The sequence below is a fragment of the Castor canadensis genome, chromosome 13 (genome assembly GCF_047511655.1).
Source record: "Castor canadensis chromosome 13, mCasCan1.hap1v2, whole genome shotgun sequence".
NCBI lineage: Eukaryota > Metazoa > Chordata > Mammalia > Rodentia > Castoridae > Castor > Castor canadensis.
Genome location: NC_133398.1, coordinates 92,595,276 through 92,620,250, shown reverse-complemented (window position 1 = coordinate 92,620,250; position 24,975 = coordinate 92,595,276). Strand labels below are relative to the sequence as shown.

The 24,975-nt window shown below is 37.7% G+C and overlaps 1 protein-coding gene across 14 annotated transcripts in view; it reads right to left on the bottom strand.

Moving 5' to 3' along the window:
• Frmd3 (FERM domain containing 3) overlaps nt 1-24,975 on the bottom strand; it is a 313,407-nt gene that overhangs the window by 121,948 nt on the left and 166,484 nt on the right. For 12 of the 14 annotated variants that reach the window (XM_074052314.1, XM_074052309.1, XM_074052308.1 and 9 more), the window contains 2 exons: nt 14,308-14,350; nt 958-1,036 (listed from right to left, as the gene is read on the bottom strand). In XM_074052314.1, the coding sequence (XP_073908415.1) occupies nt 958-1,036; nt 14,308-14,350 (122 nt within the window). Of the gene's footprint in view, nt 1-957; nt 1,037-14,307; nt 14,351-24,975 lie in introns of those variants that run through there. The other 2 variants (XM_074052312.1, XM_074052313.1) reach the window with 2 other exon arrangements.

The window sequence follows — 24,975 nt, the reverse complement described above, 5'->3', positions numbered from 1 at the left end:
CACACACACACACACACATACACACATACACACTATTCTAGCATAAACCTCACTAAATGGCTCTTGGCAAATTAATAATAGAAAACAGAATCATCTGCTTCCTTCCAAAGGAAGGCCTTAGAGCCATTTTGGTCAGTATTACCAGAGACTCTGGATAACAAGAAAGCAAAATCTCCATAAACCCAAACACTCCCTCTTCCATCAATGATCTAAGCAATTTGCATTTGCTTTTCTGTGGTATCACACCTAAACAGATTATTTTGGAGATAAGGTACAGTGATTTTGAGGGGTAACCAAGTCACAGCCTCATCAATAACTAAGTGCACAACAGCTCTGTCTTCCATCCACTGTTCCCAGTTGAGTGTCCTGCTCAGGTTCTGCTCAACAATATTTGTAAATGTTGTTCAAGGAAGCATTACTTCTAGAAGATGGATTGAATGCAGCTCCAGCAGAGGGAGATGAAAGAGAGGAAGTCTGAGGCCTGGAAAATTCAGAGTTGAGTTCAGAAAAGTCTACAAGGGAAGAGAAGCTGGCCCCATGGTTTACATTTCACAAATGGAAAGCAGAATGACCAACTGTCTACTTTGTTGAACGATCTTGTCCCTCCCTAAAAAGCTTGGATCCAAAAGATAGGCTAGAGCTACAATTGCTATAAACTTGCCTACATTTTAAAGAGATTTATCTTCTACTTAGTTTTAGCACCACACTGTCAGATGTTTTCAGAGAGCACCTCTTCTTCATAACCACTGTTTTGTTGTGCAGTTAATTATACTCCCAATGACAATTATTTGAAAAAAATCCCAAGACAATTAAGAGAAACAATCTGAGCCAAAACGCCGACTTCAGCACCTACTTTGTTGAAGTGTTCTATTCTAAACAAGAGACACATCTAGCCTGTAAGACAATGAACTGATGCCTGGTTAAAGGTGCAAATATAAACAAACAAACAAAAAATACCTTGTGAGCTCTTCTTTAATCTTCAAGGGTTCGTGTGGGTAGAATTTCACTCTAAAGCACATGGTATATGGTGGATGAGCTGAAACATCATAAAGAAAAGGCATGAGATAAGCAGCAAAACACCATGAACTCAAAAACACATAGAAATGTCAGCCATGAAGGCTCACAGACTAGCTGGGGGTGGGGGTGTGCGTGGTGGGGAGAAGTGATTTGGGGGAAGACACCAATGGAATACCCAGAAAAATAAAGTGACAGTGACAACCAAACTCAAAGGAAATGCTTGACAGGACACCCAGAGCAAATGCAGAATACAAGAAAGCAACCTAATTAGTAAGTACATCTTTTCACATCTCAGTTCACCTCATTCCTTCATTCTCTCCAGGTCACAACTCAAACAAGAAAAAAAAAATTTTCTTTTCTAATTCTTCCCACCTCTTGTGACAAACAAATTGCACATAAGCCAAGTTTTGGGGCATTTGAAAGATTTTTCAGACGTGAGGTGGAAAAATATCACTATACATGACTAGATTTCCAAAAATGATGGTACCTTTAAATTAAAATTGAAGCTTAAAAAAACAGAACCAGACACACAAAGACCCTACTTTGTAGAGTTTTAGTAGTATCTCTGTATGAGACTATATGAAAATAAACACTGTCATAATTTCCTAGTTTGTCTGAATTGAGATAATACTACTACATACTGTATTTCAATTAGAACTGGAATGTTCTAATTGGATCAACTATCTAGAACACAATGAGATTCTACAGGATTTCCAACATCTTCAATTACAAGTCCATTGCTGACTAGCAGTAATACCCTAATAAATACATACAAGTAAAGTAAAATGCATTCAGATTTCAGTTAACATATAAAATGAACATCTAAAAATCAAGGAAATATTATGACTAGTATTATAATTCACGTAAACCTGACATACTTGCTCATTTGCCACTGTGACAATCAATATAGCTACTTGGGATCAGCTCTGAGTTTACATCCAACATGAATGTGAAACAGCATCCTATGCTCAACCAAATCCTCTTTCAAGATAAGCAGAGGTTAAATTACTAGCCAAATCTTCAACGTCTAGGCTATTCTAGTTGTAGACAAATTGTTTGCAAAAAAAGAACCATCAGCTTCAAATATGAATGTATAATGAAGAAAATTTAATATGGGAAATAACTGTTAAAAATAATTTACTAAAAAGCTCTCTACCTCAGCAGAAAAACTGATTTCCCCCCACCACACACATAGACACACACACACATAGTTAGAACTCACCATCTTGCCCTATTAACCTACCAGCAAATTTCCTAACTGAGTTCTCTAGATTTAAAAAAGGAAATATTTTTCATAAGGACTAGGAGAAAATGAATACCTTCTGTTTGGCAAAGAAACAATTTAGAAAAATACAACTGATTCTCAAGTCTTCATCTCTCATGATATCTAAAAATTAAGTTCTAACTCAAAATATTTTATCTTTAAATATTCCCTAGTTTTCATTTTAATTTGTTTAAGACACCATCTTCAATGATTAAAACTAATATCTTTTAATTATAAGTCCTCTGGATTGTCTTTAGTAGAAAAGACCATTTTTATAAAACAACAATAGGACCAAAGGTAGGACTAACCTGAAAAAAACGAAAGGAATTTTCTCTTTTTTTTTCTGGCTTTTGTCTTTTATTAAAGTCTCCTAGATAAATACATGTTTGAACACAATGAATGAAAATAGACAGATGATAGGTAGGTGACCGATAGACAGATAGATATAGTAAATAATAAATGCATAGATTATGAATGGATGGATAGATACCCACATACATAGATGATAGATAGGAGATAGATTACAGAAGAAAGAAAGAAAAAAGAAAGAGGGAAGGAGAGAGAGAGAGAAAGAAAGAGAAAGGATGAAGGGAGGGAAGGAAGGAGGGAGGGAGGGAGGGAGGGAGGGAGGGAGGGAGGGAGAGAGAGAGAGAGAAAGAAAAAAAGAAAGAAAGAAAGAAATACCAACTTTTATTTTTGTTCACTTTCTTTTTGTTTACTTTGTCTCTTTTCCTAAACTTGTGTCTCTCAGGTCCCTACCATACCTCATCTCTCCAACACTGCTAACAATTTCATCTATATTCTCCCACTCTTTTTATCACCTCACATCAGTGTCTGACAATATGATTATATATGAAGGGGTTTTATTTATTCTCTCAAAATGAAATCATGCCATACATATTTTTCTTTTCTCACTTAACTTTATACTTCCCTATCCCTCCAGGATAGTAGATATAGGTCTAAATCACTTTCTATAAAAGAACAATAATTCATACTATGGATAAACTAGAACTTACTGAACTTTCCCCTTTTAATTGTCATTTGGATTGTTTCCACATTTTTACAATTCCAACAATACAATATACACATTCTTCTGTGCAGATTATGATGTACTTTTACCTTTTACTTATATTTCTATGACTCCCAAAAGTTGAATGGTTGAGTCAGCAAGTATGGGACAATATTTTAAAGGAAACAGAAAAATAAAGTCAGCTGAATGGAGGCAAATTGGGGAAAGAAGGATCATAGAAGATGTCCCCCAACTACAGTTGTCTTTTCTCTACCACCTGGGGCAGCACATCTGCTTACCATGCCCAAGGTTTGGCTTCAATTGGTGTCTGAGTTGATCACATACAAATCAGGACTTAAACTCTTCCTAAGAGATCAGGTAGTGGGGCTCAAAGGAAGCTCTCTAGTTACCATCTTTAAACAGTTCAGAGTGTAGAAACTCCTACCCAGTCATCCTTACCACAAGCCTGAGGATCGAAAAATGTCTAATTATTCTCCCCCACAGAGAGGCCTGCTTTATTGGAAAACAGCAGTCACGGTCTTTCTGACTCTTCTCTAAAATAAACACCCCCAGTACTTTGAACTCTTCCACAGTAACAAATGCCCACCATGCTTTGTGCCAAAGCCTGAGTACCAAAGTAGAGATGGACCACCAGGAGTTGACCACACTGGCCAGCCTAGAGACAATGTGTAGTGGTTGTTCATGATGACACTGTTGGGATAGGGCCCCTGCAGGTTTTATTGGTTAGCTCCTTGATCAGATGTTTCCTTCCACTGATTCTACACCAATTGTTTGGCATAGATAAGAACATCCTTTACTTCATCCCCCTTTCCCTGTAGCAGAAGAATAAGATGATATGGAAACTAGACTGGACAGAGACACTTAGTGATTAACAGAAAGGGAGAGGCATCTCTCCACAGGGAGATTCAGGACCTTGGACATGTCCCAGGGAGTAAATGCCACCTGCCAGATGGTACTTGGCAAGGTTTCCTTCCATCAGTTGTACAGCTAGAATGAGTGCATGCTCACGTGCTGGCTTCTGACCCCAAACCAGTGTACAGCACACTTGGGGGTAATGATGGCTCTTGTTGAATGGTTCTATTTCTATCCTTATTTGGTTTTCTAGAAAGTAGTAAAAGAGCATTGCAATTGCCTTCATGGATTTGGTTGAAGTAGAGAGGAAAACAGGGAACAGAAGTGGATGTCTTATCTCACACCTAAATCCTCTGTGCTTTGGATTCTTCTAATGACATATGGCCTTCTAATGACCTGTATGTATCAGTTATTATTTTGATTTTTAAATTATTTTATTATTTATCTATTTTGATTTTTATACTTGTTTCCCCCACTAGAATGTGTCTTCCACAAAGACAGAATTTTTGTGTTTATTTGTACAACATCAAGAACTGTGTGTGTGATACTCAAAATATTTATCAGTTGAATTAGTTAATCCTCCTTCTGGAAGTAGCTATTCTTGCCACTCCAGAGTCCTTGGTCAAGGTCAACCCAGGCTACACAGTGAGACCCTGTTTCACGATACCTGACTTCAAACTATATTACAAAGCAATAATGATAAAAACAGCATGGTACTGGCACAAAAACAGACATGAAGACCAGTGGGACAGAATAGAGGACCCAGATATGAAGCCACACAACTATAACCAACTTGTCTTTGAGAAGGAGCTAAAAATATACGATGGAGATATAGCAGCCTCTTCAACAAAAACTGCTGGGGAAACTGGTTAGCAATCTGCAAAAAACTGAAACTAGATCCAGGTATATCACCCTATACCAATATTAACTCAAAATGGATCAAGGATCTTAATATCAGACCACAAACTCTAAAGTTGATACAGGAAAGAGTAGGAAATACTCTGGAGTTAGTAGGTATAGGTAAGAACTTTCTCAACGAAACCCCAACAGCACAGCAACTAAGAGATAGCATAGATAAATGGGACCTCATAAAACTAAAAAGCTTCTGTTCATCAAAAGAAATGGTCTCTAAACTGAAGAGAACACCCACAGAGTGGGAGAAAATATTTGCCAGCTACATATCAGACAAAGGACTGATAACCAGAATATATAGGGAACTTAAAAAACTAAATTCTCCCAAAACTAATGAACCAATAAAGAAATGAGCAAGTACTCTGGAAAAAAATTTGGAGGCTACTTAAAAAGCTAAACATTGATCTACCATTTGATCCAGCAATACCACTCTTGGGGATATACTCAAGACTGTGACACAGGTTACTCCAGAGGCACCTGCACACCCATGTTTATTGCGGCACTATTCACAATAGCCAAGTTATGGAAACTGACGAATGGATTAAGAAAATGTGGTATCTATACACAATGGAATTTTATGCAGCCATGAAGAAGAACAAAATGTTATCATTCGCAGGTAAATGGATGGAATTGGAGAACATCATTCTGAGTGAGGTTAGCCTGGCCCAAAAGACCAAAAATTGTATGTTCTCCCTCATATGTGGACATTAGATCAAGGGCAAACACAACAAGGAGATTGGACTTTGATCACATGATAAAAGCCAGAGCACACAAGGGAGGGGTGAGGATAGGTAAGACACCTAAAAAATTAGCTAGCATTTGTTGCCCTTAATGCAGAGAAACTAAAAGCAGATACCTTAAAAGCAACTGAGGCCAATAGGAAAAGGGGACCAGGAACTAGAGAAAGATCAAAAAGAATTAACCTAGAAGGTAACACACACGCACAGGAAATCAATGTGAGTCAATGCCCTGTATAGCTATCCTTATCTCAACCAGCAAAAACCCTTGTTCCTTCCTATTATTGCTTATACTCTCTCTACAACAAAATTAGAAATAAGGGCAAAATAGTTTCTGCTGGGTATTGAGGGGGTGGGGGGGAGAGGGAGGGGGCAGAGTGGGTGGTAAGGGAGGGGGTGGGGGCAGGGGGGAGAAATGACCCAAGCCTTGTATGCACATATGAATAATTAAACAATAAAAAAAAATCTACTGTTGTTCTGACTTCTCCCTCCATTTTCTATGATCATTCACAGAGAAAAAGCAATGCATGGTACTAATGGTATGTTTATCACCAGACCCATTATCTGAGTTGGATGGTTGCTAGCAATAGAAAACAGTAGGAGGAATTATTTTTCAAGTCTAAAAATTTCTGTCTGTTTCCTTCTACCATCATATACCCTCTTGTATCATTTTATTGGCCCATATGGCCAATAAAAGACAAAGAGTTTTCCAGTGAGTTTAAATGACTCCGTGCTCCAACATAGTGAAGCAGGATTTACCCCAAGGACCTGATTTGCCAAGAAGTCTGACCTCATCACCCAAGCCTGGAAAGGACACTGTGACAGGGGCACAAAAAATGCAGATATAAGTTTGGATGGCAAGATTCATGAAAGTAAGTGTCTTGTTCTTGTTGTTCCAGAGCTAATTGTTAATAAAGATTGACTCTGCCTGTCTGACTCAATAAATTAATGAATTATGGGCCTCAAGTGTTGAGGCAGATGTAAGGCGAACAGGCAGCCCTGCCATTGCATTCATCCCTTGGTTCTTCTGGCAGAATGAAAATACTGATCAAGAAGGTTCATGATCTGAATCACTATAACATTTCCCAGGATTTACATTTTGTAAACCTATAGTCCTATATCTTAATTTCTGTTCTTCCTTGTCAACATCAGAAACAAATCCAAGGACTCTACAGTCACAAGAACAGCTACTTCCAGAGGGAGGATTAATTGTATATATTAATTGTATAAAGGGATATCATTGTGATGTTTCCATATATTTATATAATATGCTTTTATCAAATTCACCCTCTCTATTACTCTTTCTTACCACTTTTCCTTTCCTTTATTCTTTTATTTTTTTAACAATCTGTAATATGTCTCAGGGCTGATGACATAGATCAAGTGGTAGAGCACCTGCCTAGCAAGCAAGAGGAGCTGAGTTCAAACCCCAGTACTGCATATATATTATAATATTATTTTATCATATATAATAGCTTTCATTATTCTATTTTCATACATGCCTACAAAGAACTTTGATAATATTCATTCCCCTCATCACTCTCTCTTTCCCCTCTCTCCCCCAACTGGTTCCTCCCAAACAGTCCCCTTTTATATTCATATCACTTTTTTAAAGTCAGGTTCCTATACATGAGTGAATACATCTGATACTTGCCTTTCTAAGTCTGGATTATTTTGCTTAACATGATAATCTCCAGTTCCATTAATTTTCCTGCAAGTGACATAATTCCATCCTTATTTGTGATTGAATAATACTCCATTCTGTATATATACCATATTTTCTTTATCCATTCATCAGTTGATGGACATTTAAGCTCATTCCATATCTTAGCTATTGTAAATAATGCTGCCATAAATGGAGTGTGAAAATATCACTATTGTATGTTGTCTACACTCCAACAGATAATACGGTCAGGAGTTAAGGTATAGCAAGGTAATATGGCAGTTCTATATTTAATTTTTTGAGGAATCTCATTACTGATTCTAGTAGTGTCTTCACTAATTTACATTCCCACCAATAGTGTATAAGATTTCCTAATTCCCACATCTTTGTCAGCATTTGTTGTTTGTTTTCTTGATTCAAGCCATTCTGCCAGGGATGAGAGGGAATCTCAGTTGTTTTGACTTGCATTTTCTTTATGGCTAAGAATGTTGAACATTTCTTCATGCACTTATTGGTCATTTGTGCATCATCTTTTGAGAAATGTCTGTTCAAACCATGTGCCCACTTATTAATTGGATTGCTTGTGCTTTTGGTGTTCAATTTTTGGAGCTCTTTGTATATGCTGGGGAATAATTATTTGATGAATACATAGCTGGCAAGGGCTTTTCATGTTCTGTAGGCTGTCTCTTCATTTTGACAATTGTTTCCTTTGCTATCTCTTCATTTTGACAATTGTTTCCTTTGCTATCTCTTCATTTTGACAATTGTTTCCTTTGCTATCCCTTCATTTTGACAATTGTTTCCTTTGCTATAAAGAAGCTTTTAAATTTGATGTAATCCCATTGGTCAATTATTGCTGTTATTTCTTAAACAATTGGAGTCCTGTTCAGAAAGTTATTGCCTATACGTATATCTTCAAGTGTTTTCCTGTAGTAGTTTTACAGTTTCAGGACTTACATTAAGGACTTTCATCCATTTTGTATTGATTTTTACACAAGGCGAGATACTAGGATCTAGTTTCAATGTTTTACATGTTTATGTCTGGCTTTCCCAACATCATTTGTTGAAGAGGGTGTATTTTCTCTAGTGTATGTTTTGTGCACCTTTATTAAAAATCAGATGGCTGTAGCACTCTGGATTGATTTTTGGATCTTCTTTTTTATTCCATTGGTCTGTATGACTTTTTGCACCAATACCACACTGTTTTTGCTTCTATGACTCCATAGTATAATTTGAAGTTAGGTATTGTGATACTTTCAGCATTGCTCTTTTTGCACAGATTGCTTTGGCTATTTGGATTTTGGTTTGTTTCCATATGAATTTTGTGACTGATTTTTCTATTTCTGTGAAGAAGGACATTTGATGGGAATTGCACTGAATCTGTAGATTGCTTTAAGTAGTATTGCCATTCATACAATATTAATTGTGCCAATCCCCACAGTAGCTCATTCTCATAGGCCCTCTCTAAGATGTCATTGGCTCAAGCACTCCAAGTTATGTGAGTGACAAAATGCCATTCTTCTCCATTACTAGCCTGCCATGAACAAATAGTCACTGTCACACCAAATCCCCATTCTGGGTTTAAGACTTATGGGAAGTGTAGGCTTATTCTGCAGCTAGACTTGCCAGTCTGTCACCAGGGCTGCCTAGCTTACTTTATGGTTGTCATTTCACTATCCCCTTCTCTTCCCACCCCTGCCAGGGAGCTGAGATTAGAACTATGGACATTTTTTTACCTATTTTTCTCCCTTGTCTTTCATGTTTCTCCATGCTTTTCAGCTGTCCTGTCACTTCTTTCATGATGCTTAATGCTCTTCCTCTCTTTCTTCACAATAAAGTCTCTGCTTTGTTATTGTGACTTTCTCATCACAGAGTCAAACAAAAGAAGCTTATGGTCTGCCATCTTGCCCCACTTCCCAGCATCTTTCAATTACTGCTGCTTATATGCCTTAATTTGCCATCTAACAGAACAATGTTTCTCCCATTGCTGTTTTTATATACTTAATGTTAAGCATCTTGTTTTGTAAATGAGGCTTGTTAAAATGTCATAATGTAGTTTATTGAAATTTTACTTTGCAAATTATTGTATGTATGAATCAATTTGTAAGGAATTGATTTTATTAACAATATTAAGCAAAAAACATGAAGAATCTCCACTTATTAAGCAACTTTTTTACTACACTACACTAACTCTGCAGTAGGATTCCACTTTTATTTATTCAGCACTTGAACATTTCTAATTACATTTATTTGTAAGAAATTTATCTTTTTTCTTGTTACTGCTATTGTAAATAATAGCACTTTCATTATATGTGAGGAACAGTATAAGAAAGCTATTGATTTAGGATATTAATCTTGTATCAAAAGGAAAACCATTATTAGTGTGGGTGAAGAATGGTGAGAGAAGTCCTATATGGAGCTTCAGCTAAACCAAGTTTAAGATTCTATCTAGATCTCTGAGGAGGAATACAGCACCCTCAATACTCTATTCTTGGCTGAACACACTGAGGTATAGGGATAAGACAAAAGAAATCCTAGAACTGTTGAGAGAAATGGCTGCATGGTGTGTGTTTAGATACATAGGAAGCCTTAGTGTACTCAAGTTGCCCTGAGGTTGAATACAGATAGATGTGCTAAGATAAAACAGTTATGTAAGAGACCTAGAGAGGGACCCACAAGAAGACAGTCTAGAGACTTGCACACTAAGTCCACATCAGGGATCACAGCTTTAGTAACTTCTTCTAGGCACACTCAAGGGCCAAGTGGACCAATTACATCCACAGAGGATACAATGGGAAAAAAGCCAATAATAAAGGCTGAATCACATGAGACATACCAGAAGAATTCTCTGAGGACTGTCCTAGAGAGAGGTCACTCTCACTCCAATAGGTATCTAAGCTTTACCTGCCTCATCATAACTTTATGAGGAGAAGAAAACAAGGATACACTATTATGCCAGTATTGTGTATGTAATCTTAAATGAGTACATTTATATTATAAATTGACTAATTTTCTGAAACAGATCAAACTCTAAACTTCAGATCCTGGGTTACCCTAAAATGATAAGATTAAACTTTTTTGCCCTCAGAGAAAACAGATGCTCACAAGCCAAGTTTAATTCAATCATAGGAGAAATATTACATTTCTGTACATCTGAGACATAGCATGTAACTTTTCCAAAACTTTTTCATGCTAATGTAATTTGTGAAGCTACATAAATTCTGTAAAACATGCAACATCCATCTTTTTAATTTGCGTCATTCATTTGTACATATCAGGCTACATTCCACAGTTACAGGTTCAAGGCTAAAAGCTACAGGTTTAAAGTGAAAAGAGTCACTGTATGTTGCGTAGTAACATTCCTTCATAAAAACCAAGGACTCTGAAAACCAAGCATTCAAAATATGCCACATCTATTAACACTTTGTTTTCAGGCTACCTGTTAATCTGAGTACACATGAAAAACAAAAATGGATCGACCTCTCAGCCCACATTTGTACCTATGGACATGCAGACACACAGGAAAATGAGAAAATGACCCTAATACACAGCCCACACAAATTATGCAGCCTACCTGCATGTTTACCTAATAAACAAGGAATGATTAAAAGTTAGACCTTCAGGTTCCAACTACAGGTAGGATGAGCTAATTTCATTCACTCTGATTCTCTCATAGAATTTAGCTATAAAACCTGAACAGAATATGTGCAGCAGACATTAAAGGACTCTGAAAGTGAACAGTATAAGGCATATGGAAAAAAGATGAGAATTCAAAAGACTAATGAACCAGTAGTGAGTTCATGTTTTTCCTCCTGGTATCCTCTGGCCAGAGCTGAGATATACCTGAAAGAGGGCATCAGCTCTAACAGAGAAAATTTCAGGGAAAGCACCTACTTACAGCTTGAGGAGCAGGACAGGAAGTTCTGAAAGAAACAACAGGAATAGCAAGGGATCTATAGATTTCTTTCTGACTTGGGAGACAGAGATCAAGAGGATCATAGTTTGAGGCCAGCCTGAGCAAAAAGTTGGTGAGTGTGTGGGTGGTACACATCTGTAATCCCAGCTACACAGGAAGCTAGGTAGGTGAATCACAGTTTAAGGCCAGTGCTGGCCAAAAAGCACAAAATCCTATCAAAAGAATAACTAAAAGCCAAAAAGAGCTGGGGGCATGGCTCATGCAGTAGAACACCTGCCTAGCAAGCTTAAGTCTCAGTTCAATTCCCCAACGAGAGAGAGAGAGAGAGAGAGAGAGAGAGATTTTGAGATTTCTAGAAGGTATAAAACCACTACCAGAGTTATATATTTCATATTGGTTTTTGAGGAATTGATCTATTTCATCAAATTTACATGACTAGAACTGTTCTGTAGCATCTGCAGTGATGTCCCTTCTTTCATTCCCAACATTGAAAATTGTTACCTTTTTTTTCTTTCCCTCAGTCTTTCTAGAGGTTCAACAATTTTCTTCATCTTTTCAAAGATAAGCTTCTATTCTCATGGGTTTTCTGTATCGTGTATTGATAAACCTAGATGAATCTTACTGTGCTGAGTTTTAAAGATTACATGCTCTATGATTCCATTTACATGACATTCTCAGAAGACAAAATTATACAGACACAGAACAGATCAGTGATTGCTAGGTGTTGGGGAGAAGGGTTGGCTACACAGGAGAAGTTGTATGGTGATGAACTGCCCTGCTCTGACTGTGGGGCTGAGTATCCATTCTGTATATGTGGTAAAACTCATTTGCACTTACACCAATACAGTCAATTGTACCAAGTGTTAATTTAAAAATGAATAATAGTGCCTCTCCTAAGTGCAAAGAAGCAAGACCTTAAGAAGTATTCCAATTTAAAAATACATCCTAAATTAACTAACCATCTAATTAATTAGGTTTTCAATTATATAAACATTTCTTTTCCTAAAATTTTAAGTCACAAAAATAAATTTAATTGTATCTATTTTAAACAAGATTTTGAGGAAACAGCATTCTCACATAACATTAGTGGGAATAAACTACTATAAACTTCTTGGATGAATGTTTATCACTAGGGAAATACAAAATGTGAAGGTGTTTAAATCCATTTCTAGAAACTTGTCATGTACACATACTTTCACAAAATGCAAGAATGTATGAGCATTTATATTGGAACATAATTTATAACAACAAAATACTAGAAACAACACTGATCACCATAAATAAATAAATTATACACATGTATAATGAATGAGCAGAAAACTATTTTTAAATAAGATCAGTCCTCAATTATACATAATGAAAAATCTCTAAAATTATTAAGGAAAATCGCTAGGTGTCAGTGGCTCATGCTTATAATCCTAGCTACTCAGGAGGGAGAGGTCAGGAGGATCACAGTTCGAAGTCAGCCCAGGCAAATAGTTCAGGAGATCCTATCTTGAAAATGCCCAACACAAAACAGTGATGTGGCTCAAGTGGTAGGATCTTTGCCTAGAAAGGATGAGGCCCCAAGTTCAATCCCCAGTACAGAAAGAGAGAGAGAAGAAAATATTTATGTCCTGTGGAAAATATTACATGTCATTTAAGAACCAAAGTCAAAGACTCATTTAATATAAATAATATTTCTATAAACTAGCTTAAAGATTTTAATATATATAATCAAAAATACCAACTTTTGGCAGTTAAGTTACAAAAGCAAAGCATCAGCTACTTTTTTCTCAAATGTGTTAGTTCATTCTCATTTTCCTGTGTATCATTCTATAGGAGCCTCCTGAGGTCTCTGTCCTTCTACCTCAAGGGGATGCATGCCCCAACTCTGTAACAGCCTTGCCCCAGCAGCCTGGCCTCCCTGGACTTCCCACACCTGCTACTGTACCTGTTGTCAGCTCAACACATCCTTCCTGCACTGACCAAATAGACCTGCTCTTTAAAGATGGGGGTAGGAGGACAAGCAGGGAGGGTAAAAGAAGAAAGGTGCTAGTTTGCAATCCATGTTCAATTTCTTCCTTTTCCTATCTGAAAACCCTACCCAGAATAATTTCATACTTGAGAAAGAAAAGAACCCAGGAATGATGACAAGTGGCATGATATACACTAATCCGATCTCTGATGAAAAACTGATTTATTGCCTACATTGCAGAGCCCTGAGAAAGTTGACATGGTGAAATAAATGTGTTTAGGGGTGGGCAATGAATTTCTAAAGTGCATTTCAGAAGTTCTTCACCAAACCATAAATAAAAGCAGATCACCTATAGCCTGTACAGGTGACCAAAACAAAGCATTATGTCACCCAGGTCTAATAATCAACACCCTCTTCACAATTCCCTTAGTGGATGACCAGGGATTCTAGAGAGCAATTGAGTTCAGAACACCAGAGCAATTACCTGGAAAGAAAATATGTTCACTTCAATTTTGGGAGTTAAAAGAATGGAAAAGAATAAGAATTATCAGTAAGCTTATATCTTCCAAACGTACCTACTTCTCTGATCCCACTCAAAATTGCACCCCAAAATCTGAACCTTTTACTAGCAACCCCCATAATCAAAAGGAATCAGATATCAGTGATTATTTTAAGGGAGCTTTAACAATCTAATTCCAAAGCTCCTGTTCAAATATGAAATATGAGGGCGAGATGGTGGGGAGGCGAAAAAGCATAGGAGACAGTAAGACTAGTGACTTCAGGGGCCCAGTAAGAGAAAAAGAGGGATTAAGATGCACATCTCTCACTGGGAGAAAGAAAGCCCTGCTCACCCATGTAGCTTCCACTCCACCCTTTCCCCCTGGGAGGAGAAATTATCAGGAAACAGAATCTGGTTTTGGACATTTCGTAGCAAAAATAAACTACATATTGACACTTACATTTCATTTGCTTGGAGATGGATTTGTTAGGTTCAAGCCAGTGCTAGGAAGAGAAAAAAAAAGATTGTGGGTCAAATTGTTTATTTAATAACTAGAAGGAATTCTAAATACAGCTTTGATTTCTATAGATGTTCCTCAGTGTCCCACCCTCTAAACACCAACATGAACAACTTGACAACAATAATAATGTGGACAAGGTATAAATTACAGAGGGTTAACAGTTTCTGAGTAATATTTGAGTCATATAGTTGCTAAGAGAAAAGGACAAGAGAAAGTATGCACTTAAGTGAGTTGTTCTAGCAGCCCTAGTTGACTCTGAGGTGATTCTGGAAAAGCCCAGATGGTTAAGGACTTAGAGCTTTTAACATTCATGACCTCATGGAAGCTCAGTCCAGCATAAGCACCCAGTTCCTCTTCTAGGCCAACTCCTCTAAGATGAATATTAGGCCAAGTCAGCATGAGCCCCATCACACACATTGGAGATGTTTCCTTCACAGTAGGGAGAACAAATCATTTTAAAGTCTTATTTTCCAAGGCCTGAGGTCATCAAGAAGAAAAATCACCTCTATCACAAAACAAAGCAGACAAAAGACCTGACATGTTACTGACAGATATTTTTTTGAAGCAGACAACAAACTAGTCCCAGTGGCTGGCTGGCTCTGCACCACAAAGGTCACTTGAACACGCTGAGAGCCAGGCAGCTTTTGAGATCAGTAATCATGATGTCCCTGAAGCTGCTCAGGGAGTATCAGGAAGAGTCACTTTATACATCTGCAGTTCACAAACATGATAATAGGCAGTGCTGTTGGAGACTCATCATGAGGTCAGTAAGTCCTCCCTCATGGAGTTCCTGCCTGCTTGATGCTGGAGAGGAATGAAGAGGATGGAATACTTAACATCAATTGAGATCTTACACCTGCTCTAGCTCCTTTGTATCACACAGTAAGCATCACAGTTCTATATTATCTTTATCATTTGATATAATGCATACTATTAAGTTTAACAAAAGTTTGCAATTGTTGAGTGCTTAAAAAGTGCCAGAAGCCCTTTAAGAGTTTCCGTAAGCTATCTTGTTTAGCCCTCACAACCATTCCATTCACCAATATGAAATCTGGGGCTCAAGATGTTACACAATTTGCTTGAGGTCACCGAGATAATAAATGGTGAAGCCAGCCAGCCATGCAGTGGGATTCCAGAGATTTGGTTCATAACCTCTCAGTTGTACAGCCTCCCAACTGATCGATTTGTCCTACGATGCACTGTTCTCTTTGACAAGCACTTCCTGTTTTCTCAGGAACTGGAAAATTAAATGGCCAAATCAGTAGTTTCCAATCTAGAGTGTCATATCTGCAGTCTTTAGCTACAATGAGAGACTTTTAACTGTTTTGACATTATGGAAAAGTCTGACAAGAAACTGTACAACCCCTGCCCTTGTTGCATAGTCAGGCTGACACAGCAAGTTTCTTTGTTTTTGGCCAAAATTATATCAGCTCATTTTGGGAATCCTCATTTTCTCCCTCTAATCAGAAATTATATAGCTATAACTGAAAAGCAGACAACTAAGTCATCATATCACTCACCAACTATGTAAACCTTGTGTAAACCCTTTGCCTCAGATTCCACAGCCATAAGGTGGAAAGTTATGGCACCTACTTTCAGGCTGTGGTAAGGATTTAAAAAGTTAATAAATGTAATGCACACAGTGCCTGCCACATAAAATATTCAATAAATGCTGGTTTTCTGCTGCCATTGTTCTTACTAAATAAGATAAATTTAATTGGTAACCATATCTTTAAATATATGGGCTTCATGAAGAATAATAAAAGGGGTCTGTAGTGATTAAATTACTTCACTAGAAATAAATAAATAGGACAATTTAGAACTAAGGTAAAACATCAAATGAGTGACCAAAGAGCAATATATATTGCTACTGTTTCATATGGACAATTACCATTCATTATAAAATGAATAATAACATATAAATGTAAATAAATTTTCCATCCTTTTAATGCCTTAGCACTTCTAACTTCAGCCTGTTTCTCCAGCTTCTCTCTGACTCTAGGAATGACAGGTTGGTTACCTTTTGTGTGCCCATACCAGGCTGTGAGGAAGGTTCCAAAGAGTTGGGTGAAGGCCTGGAGAAAATGAGTGTCATCGTGGATTGGCTATGTCTGTTACACAGATATAGATCAGCTATGTCTGCCATGAAGGGCAGGGAACATCTAAGGCATGCCTGCAAGGTATTTGCCATCTGTGACCTAAATAAATTATTTACTCTAAATGAATTGGCTTCTTCATTGTCCTAAGAAAACACCTTGCAGATTCTGATCAATTCCTATTGTCCATCTCTTATTCTATTCATATCCTACCCCTGCTTTTCAGGCTTTGTATTCATCAGTTATCTACTTATACAGAGTGATTGCAACTTATTTTTCCAGGACAACTATTCTTCCCAATGAGAAAGTCACAGAGTAGAGAGCTGTAGAAAAAACCCCCAGCATAACCATGTCTGAAAGGGTTATAGGAAATTGTTTGTGTAAAGAGGCCAGGCTCAATTTATTAATTAAAACAAACAAACAAAAACCTGACTGGCCTAGGGGCTAGCAATTCCTTTGTTCTCCAATTTATCCATATGAACAAAGAGGCACATAACATAATAAGTATTTTCACTGCAATGCTATATAAAAGTACAAAATATTAAAATACTATTAATGGCCACCATCAGGAAAAGGGTAAAGAAATTGGTCTGTTCATATTTTGGATGAATCTGCAGGAGTGTTTTTATATGAGGTAAATCCTTATGTGTAACATTGAAAGATTTCTAAGGCATACTGTTGGATAAAGAAAGTGACCTGCAAAATTTATAACAATGGCTGCAGTTAGCACCCTAGGGAAATACAGACATCTGTCATCACTATGGGAACTGTGAACTCTAGAGAGTTTACATTTCCAACAGAAGATTATGCTAGATTCCTTTTGATGCCTTTTTTTTTTTTGCAAAGCTAGTTTTCTTGCTCTGATAAAATGCAAATACCATGTAAAAGTAGGCATGGGGCAGACAATGAACTTGACAATGTCTGATGCTGGGGTGCCCAATAAGCACTCACCTCATATTACTAACTCATTGTAGTTATCTTAGAATGAACTGAAAATACTACTTTTCTTGAAACTTATGTGTCTGATGTTCCAATTATTACTAAGTTGTTAGTAATAGAACATGAATGCCTATTAAGTTGTTTAGATTTGATTCTTATTAGATAGAATTTTTAGATATTCTCCTAGTCTATAGACAACCATGAAATAATGCATAAGATACTAAGGGAGACATAAATTGGGAATGTTTAGGAAGATTTCAGCTACTCTATCATATAAGAACACAAGTACTGTTTGTGTTCCCATTTTACAAGTGAAGAAATTGAGGCAAAGATAGCATAAAAAGGTAACAAGTCTGGCTGGGCATATGGCTTATACCTATAATCCAAACTACTTAGGAGATGGAGACTTGGAGGATTACAGCTTTGAGGCTAGTCTGGACAAAAAGCTAGTGAGGCCCAATCTTAACAAGTAAATCAAGCATGGTGGTGCAGGCCTGTGATCCCAGATATGTGAGAGGAATAGGTAAGAGGACTGCAATCTAAAGCTGGCCCCAGGCTGAAATTTGAGACCATATTAAAAAATATAACTAGAAAAGCAGGATCTGGGAGTATGGCACAAGTGGTAGGGTGCCTGCCTAGAAAGCAAGCACAAGGCCCTTAATTCAAACCCCAGTACTGCCCCCCCCCCAAAAAAAAGAAAAAGAAAATTTAAAAGGGAATAGAACAATAACAAGTTTGTTCAAACTCATATAACCAGCGAGTGCCAGGGACCCAGTCTTCCTGCTGTAGTACTCTTCATTTCCTTCCTTGATACTTGGAACTGCAGACCTTTCCCTTTTACTGAGTCTATGACTTATATTGCTTCTCTCTCCTCACTCTTTTCTTTCTACTTTATCTGCTCTTTATCTATTTTCCTTGCTGGTTTTTCCTTCTGAGTATGTCTTAGCTTTCAGATTCTCCTCTCACTCTACAGTCTCTCCCTTCACTCTACAATTGATTCCCAGAACTTTAAAGTAATAAAAGATTTCATTGGTTCCAAAATCTCCATCATTAAGTTTCAGACCCATATTTTCAATTACAGACAGAATATCTCTTTCACATCTCTACAATTTCCTCAACTTAACATGTTCAAAACCTATCACCTCTCTTCAAAATCTGCTCTTTCTTATATAGCTTATTTGGTGATTAACCCCATTTATTCTTGAAGTCCTAAATAGCCATGCCAGGGGTCCAGACACCCTGTTACACAGGCCATCTGGAGAGGCCTTGAAATGACATGCAAAGAAAGGGAACCCCTGAACTCCAGCTCTTGGTCATCCACACCAAAGCACCAGTCATATGAGTGAAGATGCCTTGGCCCCTCTAGACCAGACCAGACATCAGTTGAACACTACTGAGTGACTTTGTCGACATCAAGAGGAGCAGAAGAACCTTTTCTCATGCACAAAAATCCTGTGATATAATAAAATTGTGTGGTTCTAAGCCACTAAATTATAGTGAGGCTTATTATACAAATAACTAGAACACTAGGTCCTTATTGACCCTCATGCCTGTAACACAGAATTGCAACTGAACTTCAAAAGAAATCTGCTGAAACCTGAATCAAAAAGAAACAAAAGCCTACTTCAGGGGTTGGGGGTGTAGCTCAATGGTAGAGTACTTGCAAATATACACAAAGCTCTGATTCAATCCTCAGAACTGGGGAAAAAAAGTCTCCTTCAAAGGGTTATTTCCTAATCTATATTGTTTGTATGTCTCCAAGTTATACATCACACTTACATTCTAATCTTCTTTCCAGGTTGACTCAAAAATTGTCTTTAAAGCTATTTCAAAACTGGTTTTTAGTCAGCCCTAATGGTCTTGACTGCTAGAAGCCTGCAGAAAATGCCTCTCTCTCTACCGATGGTCCCTAAAATCTTATTTCCCTGATTCCTACCCCAGCTATTCTACCATCAAGAGAGAAAAAAACATCCTACCTTGGATATTCAAACAGGAATAAAATAGCATTTTCCTAGTCCCCTTATTCTTATGACCAACTTCTGGTTCACACAAGACCACCAGTTCACACATTTCCCCCTCCCTGCATTAGAATTATGACATCCTAGATTGCTAAGGGACTTCCAGATCATAATCTTTCAAGTGTCCCCCTCCCTTCACAGGAGAATATCAGATGCAGACAAAGCTGATTATGAACAATTATTTTAGTTAAGTATCTAATTCTACTTTTTGCTGAAGGATTCTGATAAATTCTCCAAATCTGACAATGTTAACACCTTGGGGCACAATTGAATGATGAGACAATGTATCTAATTTTAAAGATGTTATGATAGTGCTGTCTTCCTTGTAATATGGTGACAAGTCCTCTGCTACAAAACCAAGTTACCTGTATATATCCCCTGACGCAGTTGCTCAAGAAATCTTGATTTTAATCACTCTTGATCTTTAAAAACAAAGGAAAACTACTAAGCAGGTGAATTCGTGAACAGGGACTTGAGGCTGCAGTAACACCCTGCTCTCCAGCACAGGATGCCCTAAATCTTGGGTACCACTCTTGTTCCTAATGACAAGCATCTGTGAAGCAATTATGCTGAGGAGTGGGAAGCAGCCTTTCAATGGCAAGAGCAGCTGGTGGGACATAATGCTGTCTGGCTTCCTGGCATCCTCCCCAGAGAGAAACCTCAAATCATTGTGCTGGTTTTTATTCCATTCCACGTCCTCCCCAAGGTGCCTCTAGAAAAAGCAAATTGCTCTAGCATAGACAAGGTCTTTCCCCATTATTAATAAAACTCACTAAAAGGCTCACTAGTTCTTCCTGGCTACCTACATAAAAATCTCAAGGCTGTAATCTCAAACTTCATCAAGCCCTTCCATCCATGATTCTCAGGTCATGCTCCCATCAGAAGGTTTGTTAAACCCTCTGATGTGTGACACATGCATAATACAACAATGCCTTATCACAGGGCACTTAAGGAGCATGTCCCCAGAGGAGAGCGCTTCCAGTGAATCCCTTGTATTTGGGTACAAGTTGGAACCATTGTCATATTAGAAAAGCCATGGAGACTGATACAAATGGGCTCAGCAGATGCTTAGAAATAGGCAAGTTAAAATCAAAAGCACTGAGTATAATCACCCATCGCCAAGGCCTGGTATAACTCTTCTTCTGGCTGTGCTAGAAACTGAGTACTTCCTCAGTTTTAAGGCTAGGGGTGGCTTCCTTAGCTGCATTTGAGGAAAGGGAAGGGGTGGAAGAATAAGAAGGGAAATCTTGTACAATGTATATCTCAAATCATAGCAATAGAAACAAGTATGAAATCAAGTTAACTATTTTAAAACTTCATCTTTCCAGCAAGAAGTTACCCAAATATTTGAGCAAAAGTGGTTCAACAAAATTAAAGATAAGGGCAAAATAGTTTCTGCCGGGTATTGAGGGGGTGGGGGGGAGAGGGAGGGGGCGGAGTGGGTGGTAAGGGAGGGGTGGGGGCAGGGGGGAGAAATGACCCAAGCCTTGTATGCATATATGAATAATAAAACAATAAAAAAATAGTATGTTGGATTTAAAAAATAATCTGGACTTAAGCCAAGTGCTACCTTCTGGAATTATTTCATTATTTCTTATCTTGTTCCAAGACTCTTAGACTTATTGCCTCAGCTTTCTCTATCAGTAAAATGGTTAGATTTTCATGTACTCTAGGCAACTAAGATTATAGGAGTTCCTCAAAAGATGAATGTGTGGGACCTCAGAGGGAATCTACCCCTTCCTATAGCAACTAAAATTGCAATAATGGAAGTCCTGGACCTTTGCCACTACAATAGCAAAGGATAGTCATCATTTACCAATTTAATCTTCATCACTTTCAGAGCATATGGAGATGAGACATCTTGCCAAACATATGGTGTTCAAATGTAATAATGCTAAATATTTAATATTCTACAATGGGTTACCATCAGTTGATCTGGGAAGAGTTTCAGGCAAACCACAAGCCCCACAGCAGAGGTAATTTTCACTTTAGCATCTCTAATTTACCTGCTTTTCTTTCTTGATTAGCTTTCAACTAAATAATTCATCAGTTTTATTTGTCACTGAAAAAAGTACAGAAACTTGTAGAAAACAAATACTGGTCAACTGGTCTCTGCTTAAGACTCCCATATGAGCATGTTCTTGTGCATATGAGCACATTTCTTTAATTGTTCAAGGCTCCCTTCCTGCATTTTCTCTCCAAAGATCATAACAATGACCCTATTACCTTTAAAAGAAGTTGTTGTTAATATTTTTGGGTTTGGGGGGTTGGTAAACATGGCTCTGTTTCCTCACCTGAACCTAGACCAAGCATAATAATTGTAAAAATAATAAGAGAAATAACTAACACTGAAAACAACACATATCATGTCATCAATATTTACCATTTATTAAGCATTTATATGCCTTATTTCAATTATTACATCAACCCTAAAGGGAAGTATTTAATCCATTGGAACTGAGACTCAGAGAAGTTAAATAATGTGATCAAGATCACAGCACTTACTAAAAAGCAGAGATACAATTTCTAAATCATGAATTCTGATTCTGAAGTCTATGCAGTTTTAAGGGCTGGGGATGAAGCACAGTGGTGGAGCACTTGGCTACCTTGCACAAGGCCCTAGGTTCCATCCTAAACACTAAAGGAAAAAAAATCCAGCCATACACCTGTCATCACCAGCATTCAGAAGGCTGAGGGAGGGCAGGAGGATCAGATCAATAGTTCAGTGCAAGCCTGGGCTACTTAATGACACCCTGTGTCAAAAAACATTCTATGCAATTTTGTACAACTACCCTGCAACCCTTAAGAAGTTACACCTAGACTGTATCCTCAAAAGCAAAAGGATATTATAGCTGTATGATACAGAGGGGGAAAAACAGAAGCTTTCAGGTACTCTTTCAAACACCTTAGTGGCCACAACAGATTTATTTTATTTTATTTTTATTTGGAGGTTTTATTTGGAGGTTGGCCCCCATTTTTAATTCAAACTTACAACCCAGCACTAATGACTAAGCTAAACCAAGTAAAATATAAAGAACAATGAAGAACATCAACCTAAACATTTCTCTTTAACTTTAGAAAAGAATTTTAGACTTATAAAATAGTTCAAAATACAGTAGAGAATAATTAGTACAATATATTAACTAAACTACAAACTTAATCTGGAGTTTCTCCAGTTCCCATGTATCCCACATTGATTTACTTGATGTGTGTCTCCAATCTGTAATGGTTTCCCAGTCTTTCATCATCTTTTTTTTTAATTTTATTATTCATATGTGCATACAAGGCTTGGGTCATTTCTCCCCCCTGACCCCACCCCCTCCCTTACCACCCACTCCTCCCCCTTCCTCTCCCCCCCCATCAATACCCAGCAAAAACTATTTTGCCCTTATTTCTAATTTTGTTGTAGAGAGAGTATAAGCAACAATAGGAAGGAACAAGGGTTTTTGCTGGTTGAGATAAGGATAGCTATACAGGGCACTGACTCACATTGATTTCCTGTGTGTGTGTGTTACCTTCTAGGTTAATTCTTTTTGATCTAACCTTTTCTCTAGTTCCTGGTCCCCTTTTCCTATTGGCCTCAGTTGCTTTTAAGGTATCTGCTTTAGTTTCTCTGCGTTAAGGGAAACAAATGCTAGCTAGTTTTTTAGGTGTCTTACCTATCCTCACCCCTTCCTTGTGTGCTCTCGCTTTTATCATGTGCTCAAAGTCCAATACCATTGTTGTGTTTGCCCTTGATCTAATGTCCACATATGAGGGAGAACATACGATTTTTGGTCTTTTGGGCCAGGCTAACCTCACTCAGAATGATGTTCTCCAATTCCATCCACTTACCTGCGAATGATAACATTTTGTTCTTCTTCATGGCTGCATAAAATTCCATTGTGTATAGATACCACATTTTCTTAATCCATTCGTCAGTGCTGGGGCATCTTGGCTGTTTCCATAACTTGGCTATTAGAATAGTGCCACAATAAACATGGGTGTGCAGGTGCCTCTGGGGTAACCTGTGTCACAGTCTTTTGGGTATATCCCCAAGAGTGGTATTGCTGGATCAAATGGTAGATCAATGTCTAGCTTTTTAAGTAGCCTCCAAATTTTTTTCCAGAGTGGTTGTACTAGTTTACATTCCCACCAAACAGTGTAAGAGGGTTCCTTTTTCCCCCGCATCCTCGCCAACACCTGTTGTTGGTGGTGTTGCTGATTTCATCATCTTTTTTAACCTTAATGTTTTTGAAGAGTATTAAGGAGCTGGTGGAGTGGCTCAAGGGGTACTGCACTTGCCTAACAAGTATGAGGCCCTGAGTTCAAACCCCAATACCACCAAAAGAAAAAAGCCTTGAAGAATATTAAGCTATTTTGGAGAATGTCCCTCTCTATATGTAAGTCTGGTGCTTTCTCAAGGTTTGATTGAGGTTATGCACCATTAGAAAGGATACCACAAAGAATGTGGCTTTCTCAATATGTCTTCTCACTATGTCAACTGGTGATGTTGACCTTGATCTCTTGATTAAAGTGGTACTGCCAAGTTTTGCTAAAGTAAATTCCCTTTGCAATTGAAAAATATCTTGGGGGGAATGAGGATACTTTGAGATTATGCAAATAACATTTTTTCCTCAAACTTATCCCCTAATTTTAGGATTTATCAGTGATTCTAGCCTGCAAAATTATTATTGGGTTGTCTAAAACGCATTTCCCTAAACCTGTTTCTCTCATTTCCCCTTCTTTTATTAAGAAGAATTCATCATAAGGAAGATCTCCTCCATCTTCCCCTTTATTTATTAAGTTATTTACATCAGTATGAACTCATGGGTATTTATTTCACTCCATAGACTGTAATACAATGCTACTGTAATTAACTCTTTTACTCCAATTGTTCTGGTTTGTCCCACAGGCAGTCCTTTAAGGTTGGCTCAGTACTTTTCATAGAGGCATATCCTTTCATGTTTTGAGTCCTTCCTTACTTTCTGGTGCCACAAGATACTCCAGGTTCATCCCATGATTTTTCTATCCCAATTCTGTAATCAGTCTTTCCTGCAAAAAGAGCCCTGTTGCTTTTATTTGAGAATGGTATTTAGAGATCAGAATCTGGGTGCACTTTGCTGCTGTGGTACCATTGCTTGTAGGCCCTCTTAGAGGACAGAGTGTGGGAATGTGTATATGTGTGTATACTAACCCACGCATGCACACACATCTATATTTGTTTCTGTATCTATCTATGGTATGCTGTTTAAACACCATGAGTTCATACTTGTATCTCTGATTTCAGTTCTAGAGACTTTTAAAACCCTTTTATTCAATATCTCCCCAATGCAAAGATTAAAATTATGAAAAAAGCCTGTGCATTTAAGTTGTTTCAGCTATTTCCAAGGCCAGGAGTCAGCAAACTATGGATAGCTGTACATTTTCTAGTTGACAGAAAAAAAATTAACTTTTATTGGAACACAGATACATCCACTAATTTGGGTTTTGTCTACAGCTGCTTTCTACAAGAACCAAGAATTAAGTAACTGCAATAGAGACTGTATGGGTCACAAAGCTGAAAAACATTTTCT